Source organism: Oncorhynchus kisutch, linkage group LG3 (assembly GCF_002021735.2).
Source record: "Oncorhynchus kisutch isolate 150728-3 linkage group LG3, Okis_V2, whole genome shotgun sequence".
Lineage (NCBI taxonomy): Eukaryota > Metazoa > Chordata > Actinopteri > Salmoniformes > Salmonidae > Oncorhynchus > Oncorhynchus kisutch.
Window position 1 is genome coordinate 29,423,350 of NC_034176.2, and position 26,233 is coordinate 29,449,582.

General features: G+C 46.5%; 1 protein-coding gene across 3 annotated transcripts in view; it reads right to left on the minus strand.

The window, feature by feature from the left end:
• LOC109879839 (tetratricopeptide repeat protein 28) overlaps positions 1-26,233 on the minus strand; it is a 348,318-nt gene that overhangs the window by 75,216 nt on the left and 246,869 nt on the right. For all 3 annotated transcript variants that reach the window (XM_031820402.1, XM_031820393.1, XM_031820406.1), the window contains 3 exons: positions 22,565-22,712; positions 16,202-16,474; positions 15,340-15,470 (listed from right to left, as the gene is read on the minus strand). In XM_031820402.1, coding sequence (XP_031676262.1) covers positions 15,340-15,470; positions 16,202-16,474; positions 22,565-22,712 — 552 coding nt within the window. The remainder of the gene's footprint in view (positions 1-15,339; positions 15,471-16,201; positions 16,475-22,564; positions 22,713-26,233) is intronic.

The following is a 26,233-nucleotide window of genomic DNA, read 5'->3' on the forward strand; positions in this document are numbered from 1 at the left end:
AGAGAGAGAGAGAGAGAGAGAGAGGCGAAGAGAGAGAGAGAGAGAGACGAAGGAGGAGGAAGGAAGAGAGAGAGAGAGAGAGAGAGCGAAGAGATAGAGAGAGAGAGAGAGAGACGAAGAGAGAGAGAGAGGAGAGATTCAGAGGAAGAAGAACGAAGAGAAGAGGAGAGAGGCAGAGAGAGGAGAGAGAGAGAGAGGAGAGAGAGAGAAGAGAAGAGAGAGAGAGAACGAAGAGAGAGAGAGGAGAGAGAGAGAGAGAGGAGAGAGATAGAGAGAGAAGAGAGACGAAGAGAGAGAGAGAGCAGAGACGAAGAGAGAGAGAGAGAGAGAGAGAGAGAGAGAGAGAGAGAGAGAGAGAGACGAAGAGAGGAGAGGAGGAGAGAGAGAGAGAGAGAGAGGAGAGGAGAGAGAACGAAGAGAGAGAGAGAGAGAGAGAGAGATGAAGAGAGAGAGAGAGAGAGAAAAATGAAAAGAAAGTTGAAGGAAGTTGGAGTGTACAAGGGTGGTGGAAGGCTGCTATAGTTGGTGTATACAGTGAAGCTGTACAGGGTGGTGAAAGGCTGCTATCGTTGGGCGTAACAGTGAGAGCTGTACAGGGTGGTGAAGGCTGCTATACGTTGGTGTGTATACGTGAGAGCTGTACAGGGTGTGAAGGGCTGCTATAGTTGGTGTGTATACAGTGAGAGCTGTACAGGGTGGGTGAGGCTGCTATATGTTGGTGTGTATACAGTGAGAGCTGTACGGGTGGTGAAGGCTGCTATAGTTGGTGTGTAATACAGTGAGAGCTGTACAGGGTGGTGAAGGCTGCTATAGTTGGTGTGTATACGTGAGAGCTGTACACAGGGTGGTGAAGGCTGCTATAGTTGGTGTGTATACAGTGAGAGCTGTACAGGGGTGGTGAAGGCTGCCTATAGTTGGTGTGTATACAGTGAGAGCTGTACAGGGTGTGAGGCTGCTATAGTTGGTGTGTATACAGTGAGAGCTGTACAGGGTGGTGAAGGCTGCTATAGTTGGTGTGTATACAGTGAGAGCTGTACAGGGGTGGTGAAGGCTGCTAATAGTTGTGTGTATAAGTGAGAGCTGTACAGGTGGTGAAGGCTGCTATAGTTGGTGTGTATACAGTGAGAGCTGTACAGGGTGGTGAAGCGCTGCTATAGTTGGTGTGTATACAGTGAGAGCTGTACAGGGTGGTGAAGGCTGCTAAGTTGGTGTGTATACAGTGAGAGCTGTACAGGTGGTGAAGCCAAATCGTGGAACAGCAATTCCTCTCTTTGTTTTATGTCAGGGAGTCTTGCAAAAGACCATTTCCTCACCCAGCAAAAATGCAGTCTCCCACGTCCCTCAGTGTGCAGCAGCTATATATAATGCACACATCAAACGCTCCGAGCTGCTCTGACCTCTCTTTCTGGTAGCCCTGCGGCTTCCTCATACTACAGGAGTGTGTTCCACACAGGACCTATCACACACACACACACACACACTTCACGTCCACCGAACCTTCTGAATTCCACTAACTCTCTGAGGGAAAACTCATCACATACTAACAGAAAGAGGAGGAGAGCAACAGAGCACTGAGCTTGGAGAAAACCTTGAAGATGTACAGAGAGACAATGGGAAGGGGTGGATAGGAGGGATGGCCATTAGCTTATATTGTATCTAGTTCCAGAGAAGAAGGGGGAGCAGAGGAGGAAGTCCACACATATCAGCAGTGAGAAAAGAAACTCCCTCCTTTGTCTGCAGCACTGCTATCTGGACTCTGTCCACCGTGCTGTGTGTTTCTCTCACATATTAACCTGATCACTGGCCCAGCCTGGTCATTTCAAAGCCATTTGAGTGCCTGTAAGCATCACTATGGCGAATGTCTCAAAAGGGACCATGGTTGTTGCAGGGCTGGAACCAGTTTTTGGCCACATCTAGAATCGATAACCATTTACACACAGTCACAGTGACTAATCAAGGCCAGTAATTGTTCCAATAAGTACAATCAGGCCAAGACTAGAGCAGTGCCCAGAGGACACGGTTACTTTTCTGCTTTGGCTGTCCCTGACCTCTGACCCTAGCTCCTAATCACCAATCACCATGCAGCTTTCAGCCTGTATTAACAGACCAAGAATACATACGGAAAGTATTCACACCCTTAGATTGTTTTCCACATTTTGTTGAGTTACAAAGTAGGCTTGAACTGGATTGTACTTTTTTTGTCAACGATCTACACAAAAAACTCTGTAATGTCAATAATATATTTTGATTAGATAAGTATTCAACCCCCTGAGTTAATACATGTTAGAATCACCTTTGGAAGTGATTACGGCTGTGAGTCTTTCTGGATAAGAGCTTTCCACACCTGGATTGTACAATATTTTCCCATGAATCTTTTCAAAAAGATTCAGGTTACGTCAAGTTGGTTGTTGATCATTGCTAGACGGCCATTTTCAAGTCTGCCGTAGATTTCAAGCCGATTTAAGTCAAAACTGTAACAAGGCCACTAAGTCGTCTCGGTAAGCAACCAGTGTATATTTGGCCTTGTGTTTTAGGTTATATGAAGAGTGGTACCCAGTGACGTGTTGTGTTGGATTTGGCCCAAACATAACACTTTGTACAACACATTCTTTGCAGTATTACTTTAGTGCCTTAATGCAAACAGGTTGCATTTTTTTAAATATTTGTATTCTGTGCAGGCTTCCTTCTTTTCACTGTCCTTCGTGTTAGTATTGTGGAGTAACTACAATGTTGTTGATCCATCCTCAGGTTTCTCCTATCACAGCCATTAGACTCTGTAACAGTTTGAAAATCAACATTGGCTGCTGCATTTATGGTTGAATCTGTGCTTGAAATTGACTGCTCGACTGATGGACCTTCCAGATAATTGTGTGTGTGGGGTACAGAGATGAGTTAGTCATTTAAACATCGTGTTAAACATCATTATTGCACACATAGAGTCCATACAACTTATTATGTGACTTGTCAAGCACATGTTTTACTCTTGAACGTATTTAGGCCATAACAAAAGGGTAGCAGCTTTTCATTTGTAATTAATATGTAAACCGTTCTAAAAACATAATTCCACTTTGACCTTTTGAGGTTTTTGTGTGTCGGCCAGTGACACAACATTTCAATGTTTTATCCATTTTAAATTCAGCCTGTAACACAACTAAATGTGTGAAAAGTCCAAACTGGCAGTTAGGAATATGTTTTATATCTGGTTGGTGAAGGGCAGTAGTAGTGTGCATTACATCTCAGCATCTCCCTTATCACAACAGTGCTGGTGACATGATTAATAGATATAGTCTTGTTTCGCAGGTCAGATCAATTCTCTCCAGTCCAGTGATATGGGTCTCCGTGTTAGTGAGTATCCAAGGAGCCATTTTACACTGCTGGGCTAGAAATAGGTCTTACACTAACTAAATCAAACCTAGCCCTCTCCCCTGAGACAACTATAAAACGAGTACACACACATCTCTGCACACATACTCACTAACACACATACAGTACACACACATACACACTCATATGCTCCCCTCCCTCCCTCCCATTATACCTCCCCCCTCTGTCTCCCCCTCTCTCCCTTTCCCTGTCTCCTCCCCCTCCCCTACTTCTCTCTTCCCCTCTCTCCTCTTTCTCCTTCATTAAAATGGACTTCCTAAAGCCTCCATTCGTCTTGCTGACAGCTCCACTATCGATCGGCCTGGAGCGAGAGGATGCAGTTCCAGGGCTTTAAATGGCTCTTTGGTCAGCCTGGAAGAGGGCTGGACTGGGACAGGGGGTGGGGGAGGGGGGAGGAGGAAGGGAGGGGGGAGGAGGAGAAAACAACCGTGTTCCCACATCAGCTATACACCTTAGGGTGGGAGGTCTCCCATCACCCTGTACTCTACTGTAGATATCTGCTTCACTTTGACAGCCCTTAAATCCTCTTGTACTGTAGCTGACCACTCAAAATGAACCTGTTAGATCAGCATAAGGTTTGGATATCATGACCGCCCTATACATCTGACATATTGCTGAAGAGACCAGGAGAGCGAGGGGTGATCACACAGTTAACAAGTATGACTCAGAATCCAGTATGAATCCCTTCTAATCACTGCAGAGGATCAGCTAGGCACAGCGTTGTAGAGCCAGGAGATTAGGAAAGGGCTGGAAGGACTTGTCCTCTTAGGACTTGTTCCATTAGGTCACAGTGAAGTGGCACCCCTACAAGCCCCTGGCATTCATGCTATAATACACCCCCAAAGAATGTGGGCCCAGAAAGTCTGGAAGACTGTAGAAACCACGCTGAGAACATAAGCAACACATGGGAGAGCAGGTTTCAATTGGCCATGCTGACGCACAATTCATTTCCATCAAACCCATCTGAAGTAACTTTCTGCCGGCTGGCGTCTTCAATGGGCCTCCATCTCTTATCGTCAGCTGGTATCGAGGGAAGATGAGTTGGCACTTTCCTTCTTGATCCCTCCCTCCGCGTGACAGCAAATTCCTCTGCCAAGATTGATGATTGGATGTTTGATTTTCCTAATGATTAAAATATCTGCGGTGCAGTCGCTGCCATGTCGTGGAAGCCCCACAGAGAGTGAGTTTCATCCCCCTCCCCCATCACCCTGATGAGCACCACGTGTGTGTCAGGGATTGTCATCTATAATCATAGAGCGCAGAACAACAACGCCAGTCAGCAGGAGGGAGTCTCCCATGACACTGTCTATTTGTTCTCTAATCTGTGCCTCTGAATTGTCATTGATTGCAGCAGCTAGGGAGAGAAAATAGACAAGGTGTAATATTCAAGACAAATTACTCCACTTCCCAGTTGCGAGGAGCAGTTCAATCTACATAAAGCCAGACAGCGCTTAGAGACAGACACTGTTAGAGTGGGCATTAACCAACAGCGCTTAGAGACAGACACTGTTAGAGTGGGCATTAACCAACAGCGCTTAGAGACAGACACTGTTAGAGTGGGCATTAACCAACAGCGCTTAGAGACAGACACTGTTAGAGTGGGCATTAACCAACAGCGCTTAGAGACAGACACTGTTAGAGTGGGCATTAACCAACAGCGCTTAGAGACAGACACTGTTAGAGTGGGCATTAACCAACAGCGCTTAGAGACAGACACTGTTAGAGTGGGCATTAACCAACAGCGCTTAGAGACAGACACTGTTAGAGTGGGCATTAACCAACAGCGCTTAGAGACAGACACTGTTAGAGTGGGCATTAACCAACAGCGCTTAGAGACAGACACTGTTAGAGTGGGCATTAACCAACAGCGCTTAGAGACAGACACTGTTAGAGTGGGCATTAACCAACAGCGCTTAGAGACAGACACTGTTAGAGTGGGCATTAACCAACAGCGCTTAGAGACAGACACTGTTAGAGTGGGCATTAACCAACAGCGCTTAGAGACAGACACTGTTAGAGTGGGCATTAACCAACAGCACTTAGAGACAGACACTGTTAGAGTGGGCATTAACCAACAGCGCTTAGAGACAGACACTGTTAGAGTGGGCATTAACCAACAGCGCTTAGAGACAGACACTGTTAGAGTGGGCATTAACCAACAGCGCTTAGAGACAGACACTGTTAGAGTGGGCATTAACCAACAGCGCTTAGAGACAGACACTGTTAGAGTGGGCATTAACCAACAGCGCTTAGAGACAGACACTGTTAGAGTGGGCATTAACCAACAGCACTTAGAGACAGACACTGTTAGAGTGGGCATTAACCAACAGCACTTAGAGACAGACACTGTTAGAGTGGGCATTAACCAACAGCGCTTAGAGACAGACACTGTTAGAGTGGGCATTAACCAACAGCACTTAGAGATAGACACTGTTAGAGTGGGCATTAACCAACAGCGCTTAGAGACAGACACTGTTAGAGTGGGCATTAACCAACAGCACTTAGAGACAGACACTGTTAGAGTGGGCATTAACCAACAGCGCTTAGAGACAGACACTGTTAGAGTGGGCATTAACCAACAGCGCTTAGAGACAGACACTGTTAGAGTGGGCATTAACCAACAGCACTTAGAGACAGACATTGTTAGAGTGGGCATTAACCAACAGCGCTTAGAGACAGACACTGTTAGAGTGGGCATTAACCAACAGCGCTTAGAGACAGACACTGTTAGAGTGGGCATTAACCAACAGCGCTTAGAGACAGACATTGTTAGAGTGGGCATTAACCAACAGCGCTTAGAGACAGACACTGTTAGAGTGGGCATTAACCAACAGCGCTTAGAGACAGACACTGTTAGAGTGGGCATTAACCAACAGCACTTAGAGACAGACACTGTTAGAGTGAGCATTAACCAACAGCACTTAGAGACAGACACTGTTAGAGTGGGCATTAACCAACAGCGCTTAGAGACAGACACTGTTAGAGTGGGCATTAACCAACAGCGCTTAGAGACAGACACTGTTAGAGTGGGCATTAACCAACAGCACTTAGAGACAGACACTGTTAGAGTGGGCATTAACCAACAGCACTTAGAGACAGACACTGTTAGAGTGGGCATTAACCAACAGCGCTTAGAGACAGACACTGTTAGAGTGGGCATTAACCAACAGCGCTTAGAGACAGACACTGTTAGAGTGGGCATTAACCAACAGCGCTTAGAGACAGACACTGTTAGAGTGGGCATTAACCAACAGCGCTTAGAGACAGACACTGTTAGAGTGGGCATTAACCAACAGCGCTTAGAGACAGACACTGTTAGAGTGGGCATTAACCAACAGCGCTTAGAGACAGACACTGTTAGAGTGGGCATTAACCAACAGCGCTTAGAGACAGACACTGTTAGAGTGGGCATTAACCAACAGCCCTTAGAGACAGACACTGTTAGAGTGGGCATTAACCAACAGCGCTTAGAGACAGACACTGCTAGAGTGGGCATTAACCAACAGCGCTTAGAGACAGACACTGTTAGAGTGGGCATTAACCAACAGCGCTTAGAGACAGACATTGTTAGAGTGGGCATTAACCAACAGCGCTTAGAGACAGACATTGTTAGAGTGGGCATTAACCAACAGCGCTTAGAGACAGACACTGCTAGAGTGGGCATTAACCAACAGCACTTAGAGACAGACACTGTTAGAGTGGGCATTAACCAACACCGCTTAGAGACAGACACTGTTAGAGTGGGCATTAACCAACAGCACTTAGAGACAGACACTGCTAGAGTGGGCATTAACCAACAGCGCTTAGAGACAGACACTGTTAGAGTGGGCATTAACCAACAGCACTTAGAGACAGACACTGTTAGGGTGGGCATTAACCAACAGCACTTAGAGACAGACACTGTTAGAGTGGGCATTAACCAACAGCGCTTAGAGACAGACACTGTTAGAGTGGGCATTAACCAACAGCACTTAGAGACAGACACTGTTAGAGTGGGCATTAACCAACAGCGCTTAGAGACAGACACTGTTAGAGTGGGCATTAACCAACAGCGCTTAGAGACAGACACTGTTAGAGTGGGCATTAACCAACAGCGCTTAGAGACAGACACTGTTAGAGTGGGCATTAACCAACAGCACTTAGAGACAGACACTGTTAGAGTGGGCATTAACCAACAGCGCTTAGAGACAGACACTGTTAGAGTGGGCATTAACCAACAGCGCTTAGAGACAGACACTGTTAGAGTGGGCATTAACCAACAGCGCTTAGAGACAGACACTGTTAGAGTGGGCATTAACCAACAGCGCTTAGAGACAGACACTGTTAGAGTGGGCATTAACCAACAGCGCTTAGAGACAGACACTGCTAGAGTGGGCATTAACCAACAGCGCTTAGAGACAGACACTGTTAGAGTGGGCATTAACCAACAGCACTTAGAGACAGACACTGTTAGAGTGGGCATTAACCAACAGCGCTTAGAGACAGACACTGTTAGAGTGGGCATTAACCAACAGCGCTTAGAGACAGACACTGTTAGAGTGGGCATTAACCAACAGCGCTTAGAGACAGACACTGTTAGAGTGGGCATTAACCAACAGCGCTTAGAGACAGACACTGTTAGAGTGGGCATTAACCAACAGCGCTTAGAGACAGACACTGTTAGAGTGGGCATTAACCAACAGCACTTTGACCCTCCTACGTATCGCCGCTATGACGCAGCCTCTATGTGTGTACTCAGCTGATATGTGTATCAGCCCATTCAAACAGCACGGCTATACACAGTACAGAATCATTTAGTAGTGGAATGCACTGGTGCTTTCTAGGGGGAACCATAACGCAAAGAGAGGCTCTGAGGTTCCACCACCTGGAGAGCGGAAAGAAAAGGGGGAGAGAGACAGACAGATGGAGACAGGGAGGAAAGGACAGAAAAGGGGGAGAGAGACAGACAGATGGAGACAGGGAGGAAAGGACAGAAAAGGGGGAGAGAGACAGACAGATGGAGACAGGGAGGAAAGGACAGAAAAGGGGGAGAGAGACAGACAGATAGAGACAGGGAGGAAAGGACAGAAAAGGAAATAGAGGGAGGGGCTGAAGGAGATGTGAGGTAGCATGGGGGAGGGAGTGTGGGAAAGACAAAGGGAGGGTGAAGTAGTGAAGAAAAAGAGGGACCGAGAGGGTACTGGAGGGGGAAGAGAGGACGAGCAGAGGAGAGGGAGGGATGAGGCTGCGGAGAGGCAGAGAGCAGTAGTCGATATAAAGCCACTCATTCATCTCTCTGACAGCACTCCAAGTGCCCCACTGGAGGAGACACTGCTGCGTCACCTACAATGCAGCAAATACAGAGCACACACACACACACACACACACACACACACACACACACACACACACACACACACACACACACACACACACACACACACACACACAGGGCACACATGCTCACACTCACACACAGTACTTTCCAGGGAGCCTGCTCCAAGTCTACGTTCTGGGTCAATAGTACCTTGTGGGGTGGGGCAAAATCAGTAAATACACCATCACACCGTAACTTGCTCACTCTCACACACAACACAACCACAGGCCATAACCACACACACACACACACACACACACACACACACACACACACTGCTGATTAGATAAGGCGGTGTGCTGCAACAATAAAATGAAGAGCAATAAATCCCCAGTAGCAGCCTGAAGCTAGATGGTTCATGCCAACCTGCCTGCACTGAGGACAACGGGAGAAATCACATGACAATCTAACATTCATTCACCTCCACAATCCATACAAACCACATCCCTACAGTCCATTTAGTGACTGCTGTTGTGAGATATTATACTGTCTGATACAGCCTTTATGCTCATCTTTTTGTTGAGCTAATGATCACACACACAGCCCTGTTTCCCTCTCCTTATTGGTCACGGCCCATTGGCTGTTCTCAGCTGTACATCTTCCATGATTCACGTCTAAGTGCGTCGGTGTAGAGCAGTTCTGACTCACTGGGCCGAGGAGAGGAGAGCAGAGACAGGCTGGCTGTGTGTCATTACAGCACACCAGGATAGATGGACCACATGCAGGCTACAGTGGCTTCACATACAGTACATTCACCAGGGCCTGAGCCCTAGCACAATGAGACTGAAGGAAACAGACACTTGTTTATGTGGAGCTAGGCTTATGTCTATGGAGGTGTCGTCTTGCTAGACCCATACATAGGGACTGTGGGCTGCTCTATGACGTTTGTGGTTACAGGGGGAAAGACGGGTACTTGCACTAACTTGATTTGTCACCCTTTTGCCCAATCCCCTCCCCCTTCTCCCCAAGCTGGGCCAACTCTATAAATGAACCCCCTAATCATCCCCAAATCCTCCTTTTCAATCAGCAGAGAAGGGGGAGCAAGGCATGACAGGGAGAGGAAAGGGACATGGGTGCCAGGCCCTCCCCCTGCCTCCCCCTATTAGAGCAGGCCCCATAAAGGAAGTTGAGGCACCAGGCCCCTAATGATTCCTTAATTATCCCCCTCCTCAGCTGCAGCGCTGACAAACACTGACTAACCCTGACCCTGAAACCAGGAACACCCACCAGGCCCGCCACGGCACGGCACCCCTCCACACATACCTCCCATTTGCAAGCCCCTCTCTCCCCTCTCCTCTCCTCTCTCCCCTCTCCTTTCTCCCCTCTCCTCTTCCATAACCCTCACCTAACTTCCCCATTAAGCCAGCTGGACAGTGGGAGGGCCTAGATGATCCATGTCACCTAGAGAGTAATGGGTTAAGTTGGTTTGTAGGAATTCCTTTTAGCAGATCAAGCAAAGGAAAAGACAAAGAGTAGACAAACAGACAGATAGAGGTGGGAGGAGTAGAGATGTTCTATAGGGAGAAAGTTAGAAACTGCAGAACCCAATGGAGAAAAAAAACCTAACCTCTTTAGCTATGTTTATGATTTCCATTGCCGTTGGGGGAGCCAGCAGCAGAGCTGCAGGATAATCTTGTTTTAACATCACAGGGTAACGTAATTACAGAGTGTACCATGGTCAGCCCGCCTTTCTCCTAAATACTCACACCCCAAATTAGGGGTTACCTCACTCAAGCCAACACTACTATTTAAGACTAGGACGTCACATGCAAAGGAGAGGAGAGGAGAGGAGAGGAGAGGAGAGGAGAGGAGAGGAGAGGAGAGGAGAGGAGAGGAGAGGAGAGGAGAGGAGAGGAGAGGAGAGGAGAGGAGAGGAGAGGAGAGGAGAGGAGAGGAGAGGAGAGGAGAGGAGAGGAGAGGAGAGGAGAGTTTTACCATCAGAGTGTGTCAGGAGAATAACACGAAGGGAGAATAACATGAAGCTGTTCAGTTAGACAGTTGAATGAAGAGACAGAGCAGACAAGGTGGGGCCACATTAACCTACTGTACGGAAGGACTTGGCAGGGCCACATTAACCTACTGTACGGAAGGACTTGGCAGGGCCACATTAACCTACTGTACGGAAGGACTTGGCAGGGCCACATTAACCTACTGTACGGAAGGACTTGGCAGGGCCACATTAACCTACTGTACGGAAGGACTTGGCAGGGCCACATTAACCTACTGTACGGAAGGACTTGGCAGGGCCACATTAACCTACTGTACGGAAGGACTTGGCAGGGCCACATTAACCTACTGTACGGAAGGACTTGGCAGGGCCACATGAACCTACTGTACGGAAGTACTTGGCAGGGCCACATTAACCTACTGTACGGAAGGACTTGGCAGGGCCACATGAACCTACTGTATGGAAGGACTTGGCATGGCCACATTAACCTACTGTACGGAAGGACTTGGCAGGGCCACATTAACCTACTGTACGGAAGGTCTTGGCAGGGCCACATTAACCTACTGTACCGAAGGACTTGGCAGGGCCACATTAACCTACTGTATGGAAGGACTTGGCAGGGCCACATTAACCTACTGTATGGAAGGACTTGGCAGGGCCACATTAACCTACTGTATGGAAGGACTTGGCAGGGCCACATTAACCTACTGTATGGAAGGACTTGGCAGGGCCACATTAACCTACTGTATGGAAGGACTACATTAACCTACTGTACAGAAGGACTTGGCAGGGCCACATTAACCTACTGTACGGAAGGACTTGGCAGGGCCACATTAACCTACTGTACGGAAGGACTTGGCAGGGCCACATTAACCTACTGTACGGAAGGACTTGGCAGGGCCACATATGGCTGGATAGAGGAGAGAGTGTGTTTATGTTATATCTCCAGAATACCTGACAGCTGAAAATCTGCTAAAGATATTTCCAAAGGCTGCAAATGAAAGAAAAACACAAACTCTGTGGTCAGTGTGACCTCACTGGCTTGACCTACAGCTCAGAGCGAGTCACGGTCGCGGATGACAAAACGCTGCACTCCAGGAGCCATTTCCAGGTTCCCCCTCTCCTCTCACAGAGAACACTAGCAGCCCCCCCCCCCCGCCTTTTCAACCGCCCATCCCACTCTCTGTTTCCTTCCATTTCTCTGCCCCTCTCTAACACAACCACACAGTATATCCACAAAGCCAATTATACCAGAATTCCCTTCAAAATTTTCCATCTTTGAAGAGCAGTAATCATTTGAAAATATAGGAAAGCTGCACAAGCTTGCAGAAAACAGGGACTTTGGTCACAATCATACAGTAGAGTAAGTGGAAAGTGAATAAGTCATAATGTCACAGTGGTCAGAAGCATAATGTATGATTAAGGCCAGTGACCAGGTAGTAGACATGAGGGGTGGTCGGTGGACCATCCATCTGGCAGCAGCAGCAGCGTCCGGTCAGGGCAAAGCATTAGGAGATGAAAGAGAAGTGGTGCACTACTCCTCTACTGATAAAAACAGGACCCGATTACTGCTAGTGATTTATGGAGAATGCTCTCAGGAACATCTCTGTCTTCCGTCTCTCTCTGCTGCTCTATCACAGCCACAGCCAGGCCAGGCCGCACAACACTGTATTGTACTGGGTAAAGGCTAGTACTGGAGTAATACAGTAGAATAGCAGTATAATGTGTATGTGAGAAAACCACCTACTCTGTGGTAAAGGAAAGAGTATAATTACTAATACAATACTTACTCGGAGGGCTATGTGTTTCAAAATACAGACTTCTTCCACGTATGATGCTCATACTGTATGATGTAAAATGATTTCAGTATTCTGAAAGTTACAGATCTTGAAAACTTGATTACTGACATGCAAAACATATTAACAATGGACTAATGAAACAAATACCAACAGATAGTTTTTGAGTGGAGTTTTCCTTTGAAGCTAAGCTCCGTGATCGGCGAAACAGCATCACTGGCCGCCACAGGCGCATCTGTTGTAGTCTTTGTTTGAAGGAAATCAGCATTCAGCATTGTGGTCAAAAATGTTGCTGTTCTACCGCACGTACAATGACGTCTGAGGGGAAGAAATGTGTTTTAAATACACCTCACCCTGACACTACTGTATCTTAACCGGTGTGCATTTTTATTTCTATTTTATTTTACCTTTATTTAACCAGGTAGGCAAGTTGAGAACAAGTTCTCATTTTAACATTTAAGACCTGGCCAAGATGAAGCAAAGCAGTTCGACACATACAACGACACAGAGTTACACATGGAGTAAAACAAACACACAGTCAATAATACAGTATAAACAAGTCTATATACAATGTGAGCAAATGAGGTGAGAAGGGAGGTAAAAGGCACAAAAAGGCCACGGTGGCGAAGTAAATACAATATAGCATGTAAAACACTGGAATGGTAGATTTGCAGTGGAAGAATATGCAAAGTAGAGATAGAAATAATGGGGTGCAAAGGAGCAAAATAAATAAATAATATATATTTAAAATAAATAAATAATAAATAAAGTATGGAAAGAAGTAGTTGTTTGGGCTAAATTGTTTGGGCATGACAGGCATAGATCTAGGCTTACTGATGGCTGTGGTCTCATACCATCACCTCTGCGTCTATATATCTGGAGGTATTTGTGTGAGAAATGTGAGGGGGCCTCTGGCCGTCAGCTGTAGCTTTGCCCTTTGGCTTTTAAACCCCCCATCCCATTCTCTCTTTCCTTTCATTTCTCTCCCCCTCTATAACACGACCCCACAGTACATTCACATACCACAATTCCCTTCAAGATTTTCAATCTTTCCCATCTTTAAGAGCAGTAAACTGGAGTGTTTAAACGTCTCCTGATATCTGGGAAAACAAACAGTTGAAGCGGCCGGGGAGGGGCTGGCGGGGAGGATAAGAGACTGGGGAAGAAGGGAGGGATGGGGGAAGCAGGGGGGTATGGGGGAAAGCAGGGAGGGATGGGGAAGCAGGGATGGATGGGGGAAGCAGGGGGATACGGGGGAAAGCAGGGAGGGATGGGGAAGCAGGGATGGATGGGGGAAGCAGGGGTGTACGGGGGAAGCAGGGGCATTCTTCTCTCCGAGCTGGGTGATGGGAACTGTGCAAGAACAAATTCCTGTCAGCCCCCACAAACACCACAGAGGTCAGGCAACGTCAGAGGTCAGAAAGAGAGAGAGAAAGACAGAGACAGAGAGAAAGAAATTTGCCAATATTTTCACTCTCTGGCCCTCCCTCCTCCTCTGTCTACCTTCCCTCCTCTTCTGTCTACCTTCCCTCCTCCTCTGTCTACCTTCCCTCCTCCTCTGTCTACCTTCCCTCCTCCTTTGTCTACCTTCCCTCCTCCTCTGTCTACCTTCCCTCCTCCTCTGTCTACCTTCCCTCCTCCTCTGTCTACCTTCCCTCCTCCTCTGTCTACCTTCCCTCCTCCTCTGTCTACCTTCCCTCATGCTCTACCTCTATTTTTTTTCTTCATCCCTCATCTGTTGTTTTATTCTCTCTCCCTCATCTGTTGTTTTATTCTCTCTCCCTCATCTGCTGTTTTTTTCAACCCTCCCTCATCTGTTTTTTTTTTCTCCCTCCCTCATCTGTGGTTTTTTTTCTCCCTCCCTCATCTGTGTTTTTTTTCTCTCTCCCTCATCTGTGGTTTTTTTCTCCCTCCCTCATCTGTGGTTTTTTTCTCACTCCCTCATCTGTGTGTTTTCTCTCTCCCTCATCTGTGTGTTTTCTCTCTCCCTCATCTGTGTGTTTTCTCTCTCCCTCATCTGTGTGTTTTATTCTCTCTCCCTCATCTGTGTGTTTTCTCTCTCCCTCATCTGTGTGTTTTATTCTCTCTCCCTCATCTGTGTGTTTTCTCTCTCCCTCATCTGTGTGTTTCTCTCTCCCTCATCTGTGTGTTTTATTCTCTCCCTCATCTGTGTGTTTTATTCTCTCTCCCTCATCTGTGTTTTTTCTCTCCCTCATCTGTGTTTTTTCTCTCCCTCATCTGTGTTTTTTTTCTCTCTTGTCCTTTTGTTTTTGTCTTTCTCCCTCTATTTCATATCCAAACAGCTTAATCTGTGCAAATTACATTCATTAAGTAGCATATGTTGCCAAAACCCCAGTTGTACTGAAACATGAACAGGATAAATATATGCAAAATATCTGCATAAATGTTTTGCATTGATAACGAGGAGCACAAGCTGTTACTTAAGGCCCTCCCATTGGTCTCTTCACCTCTCTCTCACTCGCCTCGTCACCTTCATTTGTCCTCCTAACCCACTTCCCATCCCTCTCTATCTCTCTCTCTCTGACGGGAGAACCAGCAGCAGAGCATTCCTGCCTTTCAGTCTTACCCTTGATTCACCCTCTGAACAACCAAGACAGAGGAGAGGAAAGCTGCAGGACACACCACTATTACAACCACTAACAGAAGCAGAGAAAAGACACCAGCCATCCATTCCCCACATGCCCTCACCCCTCCTCCTATAGCAGAAGATAACCTAAAACTACATGATAGATTTACCTTACATACTACCACCTGGAAAAGATCAGAAAAAAATCCCAGGAGTATTAGGTGTAGGACACAGTGAGCTGTGGGCCCTGTGTGTCTCAGTCTCTTACCTCCCTGTCCTTGAGCTTCATGGCCAGGACCAGCTGGTGGCGGTGGTTAGTCAGGGCCTCGCGGTAGTTCCCCTTGGAGAAGAATGCTGAGCCCAGGTTGCCATGGGCACGACATTCACCTGTTTGGTCACCTGGAGATGAGGAGAGCAGAGAGAAGAGAGGACAAGTAAGGGAAGGTCACTCCAGGACAGGATAGAACAGGACAGAAAACAATGTACTCTATACAATAAATCTGAGATCATAATCAATACCTTTTAACTTTCAATACAATCATATGTATCCTTGTTTGTTTAGCACTCAGGTTATATACAGTACAACCGGAAAGTCACAACTAAATGTGCTGTCATTCGGTGTAGGGTGGGTCTTCCCAGGGCAGTCCCGGTCCTCTACCATCTCAGAGCAGTGATGCAGTGATGCGATGGAGCTCCTTGACACTGACATCCCATTATGTCCTTAAATGGAGCGCTGGGCATTCTAAGCTGCTGTACAGACAAAGCTCCACAGTAGAGAGAGCAGCTAACTGACTGACAGACAGACTGCAGGTAGACCTGCTAGACCTGATCTCCAGGCCCCAGTGGGGTGAGGGAGAGGCCTTATTATATCTGACAGACAGGCCCCCCCAGACTGGGCCAGAGCCAGGCTCTCTACCTGCGCTCTGCTCCACTCCAGACCCTTCTCATGCTGCTCTGCTCTGCCCACTCATGTGTCAAACGATGTGGGGCCAGGAGAGTCCAGCCAATCTGGGCTGCCTCACACCCACACAGCAACTCAGGGACAGACATACTGTAGTTAGAGACACCCACATACACACAGATAAGAACAGACATACACACACATATAAACACACACTCGTGTCTCTTACCTAGTGTTTTGGAGACCTCCAGGTCTTGCTGCATGTAACCGGTGCTCTTCTCGGTATTGCCCAGGGACCAGTGGGCACTGCTGAGGGCTGAGAAGACGGAGCCGCGCAGCTTGAGGCTGCAGGTGCCGATCTTTAATGCGGACTCCAGTACCACCACGGAGGCGGTATGGTGGGCTGCTGTCAGCAGCTCCTGACCAATCACTGACACCACCACGAACGGACTCTTGTCCAGTTTCATCTTCTGCAGCTGCTGGTAGGTGGGTTCCAGTGACTCTGTGTGGAGGGAGGGGGGTGGGTCATGATGAGAAGAACTGGACTCATTCAGATAGCTTTTTTGCATTCCTTTCAGTTTCACGGAATACACAAGGTGCTCCATAGCTCACCAACAATGACTGTCAGCAGCTTCAGTAAATTACTGCACATTAGCCATGTTGATTTGTTCACCTGAACATGTTGCAAGATGAAAAATCTCAATAGCTCCATCTGAACACAGCCCAGTCCTAGTGCATCTAGTGTGTTTCAGGGAGAGCAATCAATGTGTCTTTTATCGAGCTTGTCTGACTGATGGCCTTAGAACATGGATTTCACTGACAACATCACAACAAGACAAGCAAATGAATACACCATTGACAGGTTTAACTATTATAGACAATTTCATCTCTGGAAAATTCAAACCCCACAATATAAAACGTTGTGTTTACACATCCTCTGACAGCTCTGCTGCGAGGCAGCAGAGGGAAATTATACTGCTTTGAAATGATATTGCGGTTTGAGAGAGAAGAGAAGCCTGAGTGGGTTTTGAGGGCGGCCTGAGTGTTAAAAGTGATGGCGAACATGCTGCTGGTAACTCAGGGGACAGAGGCAGAGGAATGTGGAGAGGAGACGCACGAGGTGACCTCTGGGAAGGCTGAAAATGCACACAATGACATAAATCAATGGTGGGCCACGCAGGCTTTTGGGATCCACAGCCCCTCTAGTATACTGAGCCAGCCAGACAGACAGACAGACAGCCCGCTGGCAGACTACAGCCTTGGCAGCAGACTGGGGCTGACAAGGAGGGGGATGGGAACAGGGGTGACATCTTATGTATGTGTGTGCGTGTGTGTACTGTATGTGTGAGTGTGTGTACTGTATGTGTGAGTGTGTGTACTGTATGTGTGAGTGTGTGTACTGTATGTGTGAGTGTGTGTACTGTATATGTGAGTGTGTGTACTGTATGTGTGAGTGTGTGTACTGTATGTGAGTGCAAGTGAATGTACATGAAGGGGGATGGGGAATAACTATGCCCCTTGTGCAAATATTTTGAGCAGAGTTGCAGTTAATTAGGTCAACTCCTCTCCCACAGAGGTTTTTCTGTAGTACTGTACCTGCACAAGGTAGATCATGCCTGCAGTCAGGTGTACTATACACCTGTTACTATATCAGTAATACCCATGCACTTAAAGAGAATGACACTCATCGGACAAATAACAAATAACAAAATACACATGAACACTACCTGAATAGCCTGGTACCAAGCCACCCACTTGGAATCTAATATTCACCACACACACAATATGAAACACATCTCCAGGCTCCACACAAGCCCTCAAAAATAGGATTGATGATGCTCTTTCAAGAGCATCACTTGTTTTCCAGCGGTTGGAAGAATGTAGCGCTGGCAGAGACGGCGTGTGCATATCATATCCATTCATAGCTGGTAATTGCATTTAAAGTGACACACAGAGTGGTGTCATAAATCAAACATTGAAATACCAGTAAAAAGTGTCATGGCTGCTGGATCCATAAACAGGTAGTTAGGGCAACGTCTCACACACATCAGGGGGATGAGCAGGAACACACACACACACACACACACACACACAGTTTATTAGGTGCACCCATCTAGTACCGTTGACACCAGACAGGATGGGGCCATGGACGAGCACAATGAAACAGGAACCGGGTTTTGCCGGACCAGGCAATGTTTTTACACTCCTCAATAGTCCAGTTTTGGTGATCGTGTGCCCACTGGAGCTGCTTCTTCCTGTTTTAAGCTGATAGGAGTGGAACCCGGTGTGGTCGGCTGCTGCAATAGCCCATCCGGATCCAGGTTGTGCGTTCTGAGATGCGGTTCTGCTCACCACTGTTCTACTGCTCAGTTATTTGACTGTTTGTGGCCCGCCTGTTATTTTGCACGATTCTTTCCATTCACCTTCGACTTGTCATCAACGGACTGCTGATGACTGGATGGTTTTGGTTTGTTGCACCATTCCTGGTAAACCCTAGACACTGTCGTGCGTGAAAAGCCCAGGAGCCCGGTCGTTCCTGAGATACTGGAACCAGCACCGAGCCTGGCACCGACGATCATACCACGCTCAACGTCACTTAGGCCACTTGTTTTGCCCCATCTAACATTCAATCAAACAGTACATGAACGCCTCGACGCCTCGATGGATATTGGGGTGAATGTGACACGCCATGCATTTTTGATATAGTCTATAGTTATTATGTTCTAGAAAGTTGATTTCTTGTTCGTTAATCATCAAACCACTCATGTTTGAAGATTACGGCATATGGAAGGTCTGTACTTTTTTTCTCTTCAGTATAGCAAGCCATGACCATGTGACTCACTGTCTGTAGGAGCTAACCATTTTCATGAATGGGTTGATGTACCTAATAAACTGGCCACTGAATGTATATATAACACACACATACAGTGCTGGAAAAAGTACCCAATTGTCATACTTGAGTAAAAGTAAAGATACAATACCTTAATAGAAAATGTCTCAAGTAAAAGTCACCCAGTAAAATACTACTCTAAAAGTATTTGGTTTTAAATATACTTAAGCATCAAAAGTAAATGTAATTACTAAAATATACTAAAGTATAAAACGTAAAAGTATAAACAATTTTTAAAAATCATTCTAATAATCAAACCAGACGGCACCATTTTCTGTTTTTATTTTATCTACGGATACTAAGGGGCACACTCCAACACTCAGACATCATTTACAAATGAAGAATGTGTGTTTAGTGAGTCCACCAGATCAGAGGCAGTAGGGATGACTGGGGATGTTCTCTTGATAAGTGTGTGAATGGACCATTAAAAGTAAAAGTTGTCAAAAATATAAATAGTAAAGTACAGATACCCCCAACAACTTAAAGTAGTACTTTAAGGTATTTTTACTTAAGTACTTTACACCACTGCACACATACTGTACACACTGCCTGGGAAGCCATGTTGAAAAGTAATGAGAACCCTTTGTTTGCCGCTCTCTCCCTCCCTCTCTCTCTCTCTTTCTCACTCTCTCTCTCTTTCTATCTCTCTCTCTCTCTCTCTTTCTCTCTCTCTCTCTCTCTCTTTCTATCTCTCTCTCTCTCTCTCTCTCTCTCTCTCTCTCGCTCTCTCTTTCTCTCTCTCTCTCTCTCTCTTTCTATCTCTCTCTCTCTCTCTTTCTCTCGCTCTCTCTTTCTCTCTCTCTCTCTCTCTTTCTATCTCTCTCTCTCTCTCTCTCTCTCTCTCTCTTTCTCTCTTTCTTTCTATCTCTCTCTATCTAAAACTCAGTTTTTCTTTCTTTCTCAACCGGTCCTTTTAGAAACATAGAGTAAATATCATCTACATACAATATGTACTCGCTGTATGCACATGTACACAAACAGATACAGTACATTCATATATATAGTTCCTTCTCCTCCTCTCAGGCTTGGCCTCATATAGAGGAGGCTTGGTCTCAGCCTGTGTCTGGTATAGGGTAGGCGTGTGACAGCCTTTACCATTTCCCCTGGGCGGCTGGTGACAATAACAAACCCATGTAGTGTACATTCATTCTGTTTTCCCCTGCCTTTGAATACAACTATGACTCATTTCACCTTCCCATTTCACGAGCCATCGCCACCATCCATTCTGCTCTATGGGTCTGTGGCTTTGAGGAGGCAGAGAGCTGACTGCTGAGAGGGGCTGACACCCTCCTGCACTTCTGTTTGCATCTGCATCTCCATAATCTATACTGAATCGTATATATATATACTATATATTACATGTATACTACTTTTCTACTACGATGTTCTACTTCTGTAGTATATTTCTGTATCTGCATCACTCCTTCCAAGATGACATAATATGAATAGTGTGATCTATTGGTAACAATGAATTGGAAAAATGCATAATAATTATGGTGACATTGTTTCCCCTCCAACGCTCAGAGAACTTCAGAGCTGGTCCAAGATCATGGGAAAAACAGAAACAGAACAGAACCAAGCCCGTCTTAGCTCAACACTGGCTACTGCCCGGGCCTGGTTTGCCTCTTTAATTTCACTCAATGATATTCAATGTGGGAAAAGAACATGCATCAAAACCTTGATATCTGAGTAGTTCGAAGCTGACATAATGATCATAAGCGGAAGAGAAGAGAGACAGAGATGGAGAAGGTTCTGAGAGCACTTTTCCCTACTTTGAGAGCTTTGTTGTGAGAAGCACAAAGGAGGACAGTACAGTAGGAGTCACATGAGAGCACTGTCTGCTGCTCAGCTCTGGACTCATGGAAAATCCCTTTAATGCATTGTGTGGGGGAAAAGTTGGGCAAAGCCACAGTGGGAATATAACACTGCAATGCTAAAGCAAAGTAAACACAAATAGTGGTGATAAAGTGAGCTTCAGGGGAATTATACACACTGTTGGTCTCCTTGAAGACAAGGGCCTTGAATATGTTTTCTTGCTTTAATGATTTGTGTTCTTCGTCCAATGTTTGCGTGGCGACTCCTTTATCTGTGTCGCTGTGCCCAATGACAGAATAAAAACCAAACACGTACGGAAAAACATTACAGTGAATTTGGAGCCTGTGTGGATGTCCTTAAGGCAGGTTAAGTGAGATGTAAAACAACACGCTGCTACTGGACTGCTACTAGTTGATGTCTATCATCAGTATGGAGAGTCATCTTCCTTATTATACCTTATTACACTCTGAATTCAACAGGATGGAGAAAGAGTTAAGTTCATTTAGTAAGACCCTGGCAACACCAAACTCCAAGCGAGGGGGAAATTAAATGGGTGGGTTTGGTAATACCCAGGTAACCCTGGAAGGGGTGTTACCCCACCGATAAGAGGGCCTGGCAGGAAAACAGCCATCTTTGACTTCAGTGAGAGAAAGCAACGCTCTCCTTTCCCTTATCATATGGCTCTGGCTGCTTAACACGGATTATCCTCCCTGTTTGCTGCCGTAACGCTGATTATCTTACCCCTGTGTCAGGAGCCAATCTGAGAGGATCATTGCTCTTAATCCCCCGACACAGCCCCCCTCCAACACACCTTGGACTGTCTCCCTCCGTCGCTAGCTACTTCCTTCCCTGGCACCACGGGAAACGTGGTAAACAATTAAGAGATTGAAAAAAAGAGCTAATCCTCTCCTACTGAGAGAGGCCCAGCCAGGTCCACAGTGTTTGGTGTTTGGTGCTGGGCCCACTCCCAAGCCCTTTTACTGTTACGCTTCCAGTGACAAGGATTATGTCATCAATGTACCTCAGATGGGCTCTTCACTCTTTGCTTGTGTTTTGTCCATGTATTCAGATACAGCCTTTTGCTAACAGGGATTGAGAGAGGCCCTCCAAGCAGCCTAAATCCCAATGACTCCTCTCTGAACAGAACAGAACAGAACAAAGCCATGCGGATCCACTGAACTGCCTGTGCAGGCCAGTAAAACGTTGAACTGTTACAACAGGCTTGTATTTATTCATGTGTATAGTATATGAGGAGGTTGGTGGTTTTGGTGATGACAAAGAGAGAGCACAGGATGACTCAGAGTCTCTGTTGGAGTTAGGATAGCAGCTTATTAAATCCTCTGCAGCGGTCAGTTGCACAAGTGAAATGGATTCCAGTTTTGTTTGAAAGGAGGCCCCTGCATCTGGCCTCAAAGGGCCAGGTCATTGCAGCTTCCTGATATATCACACACATCATGGAGCAGGGAACTCACAATTTACTCAAAGCCCTGGCCTGGATACTAAGCTACTTATACGTCCACTTTGGCTTTGGAAAATAGGCTTCAAAAGGGGCAGCCAGAGACAAGGGCCTTATTGTTGGAAGCTTACTATTATGATAAAGAAGTATCTTTCTGATCAGCGTGACTGGCAAGACATGTATCAGGTAGTTAGAGTTTCTGAAACAGTCCTGTCAGTCAAGGGGACTCCTTCACAAATACACTGAGATGGACAGACAAGAAGACAGTCTGCCAAGAAAATACAGGTGGATATAAAGATATGCCGTAGTCACTACCGACATACTGCTAGAGTCACAATGACACATTTACTGACTGACAGAAGGAGGAAGATTAGCGCCAGTTAGAAAGGCAGAGAGGAGAACACAGACATACAATACGAGAGACACGTTACCTCGTAGTGGGGACTTCATGGCAGCCTCCACCATGCCCACCAGTAGCTGCAGGCTCTTGGGGTCTTGGGCCAGCCCCGAGGCAAAGGCGGCCAGCGCGTCGGCATGGCGACCAAGGTACTGAAGGGCAACACCCTGTCGGAAGTATGCCTGTAGAGAGACAGAGAGAGAGCGAGAGAGAGAGAGACGTCAGTACTGTAGTCTAGCCCTACATCATGGGGTTACACACAAACACATTACCAGACACTCATTTAACGCCATTTGCATTTTTTCAACATAAGCTGTTTTTAGAGTACATGACTCTACTCTTCTTTGTATTCCCATAATAGAGGGATCGTTGTGTGTTCCTATACTTGTTAATTGGATAATACGTTTTACATAAATGCACATGATACACACTCATCGGATGCATTTCTCAAGAGCGTGACATTATTTTCTAGTCACACAAATAGTTTATTTTTTGTTTGCAGTGGGAATCGTTAGCACACAAGTGTGGAGTATAGGGATTTCTGTTGGAAGAACTCAGAGAGTGTGGAGTATAGGGATTTCTGTTGGAAGAACTAACAGAGTGTGGAGTATAGGGATTTCTGTTGGAAGAACTAAGAGAGTTAGAGAGAGCTAGTCTACACAACAGAGATGCTCTGTAGCATCATAAAAGGACATAACAGTTGCTATAATGACATAAACCCCCACCCTGAATCTGCCATGGACTGTTTCTATACATCTGGGCTTTTCAATAGTTTGGAGCCTTGAAGTAGAAAAAACTGTTTGACTTCCTCTTCTTCCACCAGTCTGTTCCCACTGCTCATAGCCAGTCACATGGTGGTTGAAGTGGGATTTATTTAACACCAGTGAGAGGCACAGATCATGTGACCAAAGCAGTCCATTACCCAGAACACCAATATTTTGATGACAGCAGCATCTCCCTTGTCTATATGTAGCCTGTAGAGCAGTGGTGGAAAAAGTACTCAATTGTCAATTGTCATACTAAAAGTAAAAGTAAAGGTATCTTTTATTGACGGATAGCCAGGGGCACACTCCAACACTCAGACATAATTTACAAACAAAGCATTTGTGTTTAGTGAGTCCACCAGATCAGAGGCAGTAGGGATGAACAGGGATGTTTCCTGGCCTGTCTGTCTGTCTGATCTGAGACAAATAACAGTACTGAACAGAACCCAGCCCTTCTCAGCTCTAGCCCTGGATCAGCAGCTACCCAGCCTCAGGGAAATATGGAACCAGCCCAGTTTACAACCTATTCCAGCCAAACCACGAAATCCCCGCCAGATTTGGGATGATATAAACAATGCAAAAAGTTACACTACAGTGTTCCCCTCTAAACAGCCCAAACTAGGCCATAATACAGATCTCAGTAATACAACACAACCCAGGATACCAGCTTCCTCTCCCTCCAGAGCTGTCTAATAGTCTGACTAGGACAGGGAGACCAGGATAACCTGGAGTCTGACAGAGAGTCCAGGCTAACCACAGAGATCCTATCATTCTGTGAGGCTAGGAGACCCTGACTGCAGTAGCAGAAGCTTCCAAAAGTGACATGGAGGGTAATTTGTTATTAGCATCTAAGAGGCCTTTTCATTAGTGTGGCCTACCTCTCGCCTAGCACCAGTAGGGGAGGGCAAAAGGGGAGGGGATTAGGGAAAATGAGACATGACACTGAATTTATGGAGAACAGTAATTAATTTCTCTTCCTTCCAAGCCCTCTGTTGATTACGAAACTCTCTCTGCTTCCCCCTCCCTGCATCACAACTCCACTGAAACGGATGAGGACAGAGATTTGATTCAAAGCATTAACCTTTGTTCTAACACTGTTATTAAAGGAGGGGAGCGAGGGCCAGTGCGCCCGCTCGATATTAATTACGTCTGGTGGCGACTGAGACTGAGTTTGGGCTGCTTGCTGTAGGAGCAGAGAGACAGCCTCAGAGACGTTCTGCCCCGGGGAACAACAGACATTTAAAAGCACTTCTCTCTTTGATTAGATTTACTATATGACTGCTCTACTACACACCTCTCACTGCTTGGCTCTCAGAGGGGAATGAGAGAGGAGCGAGAGCGAGGGAGAGGCGAGAAAGAAATGTGAAAAAAGCCTTTGCTTCAAACTAAAACTGACATCTCCTTTATTTATCCTCCCTCCTGCCCTACATGCAAGCATTTAAGCTTATACCCTTTGGAGAGGGCATTAAAATATTGCAAACACAAGCACGTGCATAAATGCATAAATCAAAGAGCGACGGTGGAAGATGACAGAATCGATGCACCGCACAGCCTTAAAAGAATTCTCTCTCTGCCATTAATCTCAGCAGTCAAAACACACCATGTAGGCCACACACGCACACACACACGCACATGCTCAAGTTTACCTTGATATACCCTAAAAATATTTCCATGGCCCATTCACATCTATGTGTGTGTGGTGTGTATGTGTGTGTGGTGTGTATGTGTGTGTGGTGTGTATGTGTGTAGTGTGTGTGGTGTGTATGTGTGTAGTGTGTGGCATGTATATGTGTAGTGTGTGGGTGTGTGTGGTGTGTATGTGTGTAGTGTGTGTGGTGTGTATGTGTGTGGTGTGTAGTGTGTGGGTGTGTGTGGTGTGTATGTGTATACTGTGTGTGGTGTGTATGTGTGTGGTGTGTATGTGTGTAGTGTGTGGGTGTGTGTGGTGTGTATGTGTATAGTGTGTGTGGTGTGTATGTGTGTGGTGTGTGGGTGTGTGTGGTGTGTATGTGGGTAGTGTGTGGGTGTGTGTGGTGTGTATGTGTGTGGTGTGTATGTGGGTAATGTGTGGGTGTGTGTGGTGTGTATGTGTATAGTGTGTGGGTGTGTGTGGTGTGTATGTGGGTAGTGTGTGGGTGTGTGTGGTGTGTATGTGGGTAGTGTGTGGGTGTGTGTGGTGTGTATGTGTGTGGTGTGTATGTGTGTGGTGTGTATGTGGGTAGTGTGTGTATGTGTGTGGTGTATGTGTGGGTAGTGTGTGGGTGTGTGTGGTGTGTATGTGTGTGGTGTGTATGTGGGTAGTGTGTGGGTGTGTGTGGTGTGTATGTGTGGGGTGTGTATGTGGGTAGTGTGTGGGTAGTGTGAGATGTGTGTGGTGTGTGTGGTGTGTATGTGTGTAGTGTGTATGTGGGTAGTGTGTGGGTGTGTGTGGTGTGTATGTGTGTGGTGTGTATATGTGTGGTGTGTATGTGTGTGGTGTGTATGTGTGTGGTGTGTATGTGGGTAGTGTGTGGGTGTGTGTGGTGTGTATGTGTGTGGTGTGTATGTGGGTAGTGTGTGGGTGTGTGTGGTGTGTATGTGGGTAGTGTGTGGGTGTGTGTGGTGTGTATGTGGGTGGTGTGTATGTGGGTAGTGTGTGGGTGTGTGTGGTGTGTATGTGGGTAGTGTGTGGGTGTGTGTGGTGTGTATGTGGGTAGTGTGTGGGTGTGTGGTGTGTGTATGTGGGTAGTGTGTGTATGTGTGTGGTGTGTATGTGGGTAGTGTGTGGGTGTGTGTGGTGTGTATGTGTGTGGTGTGTATGTTGGTAGTGTGTGGTGTGTATGTGGGTAGTGTGTGGGTGTGTGTGGTGTGTATGTGTGTGGTGTGTGGGTGTGTGTGGTGTGTATGTGTGTGGTGTTTATGTGGGTAGTGTGTGGGTGTGTGTGGTGTGTATGTGGGTA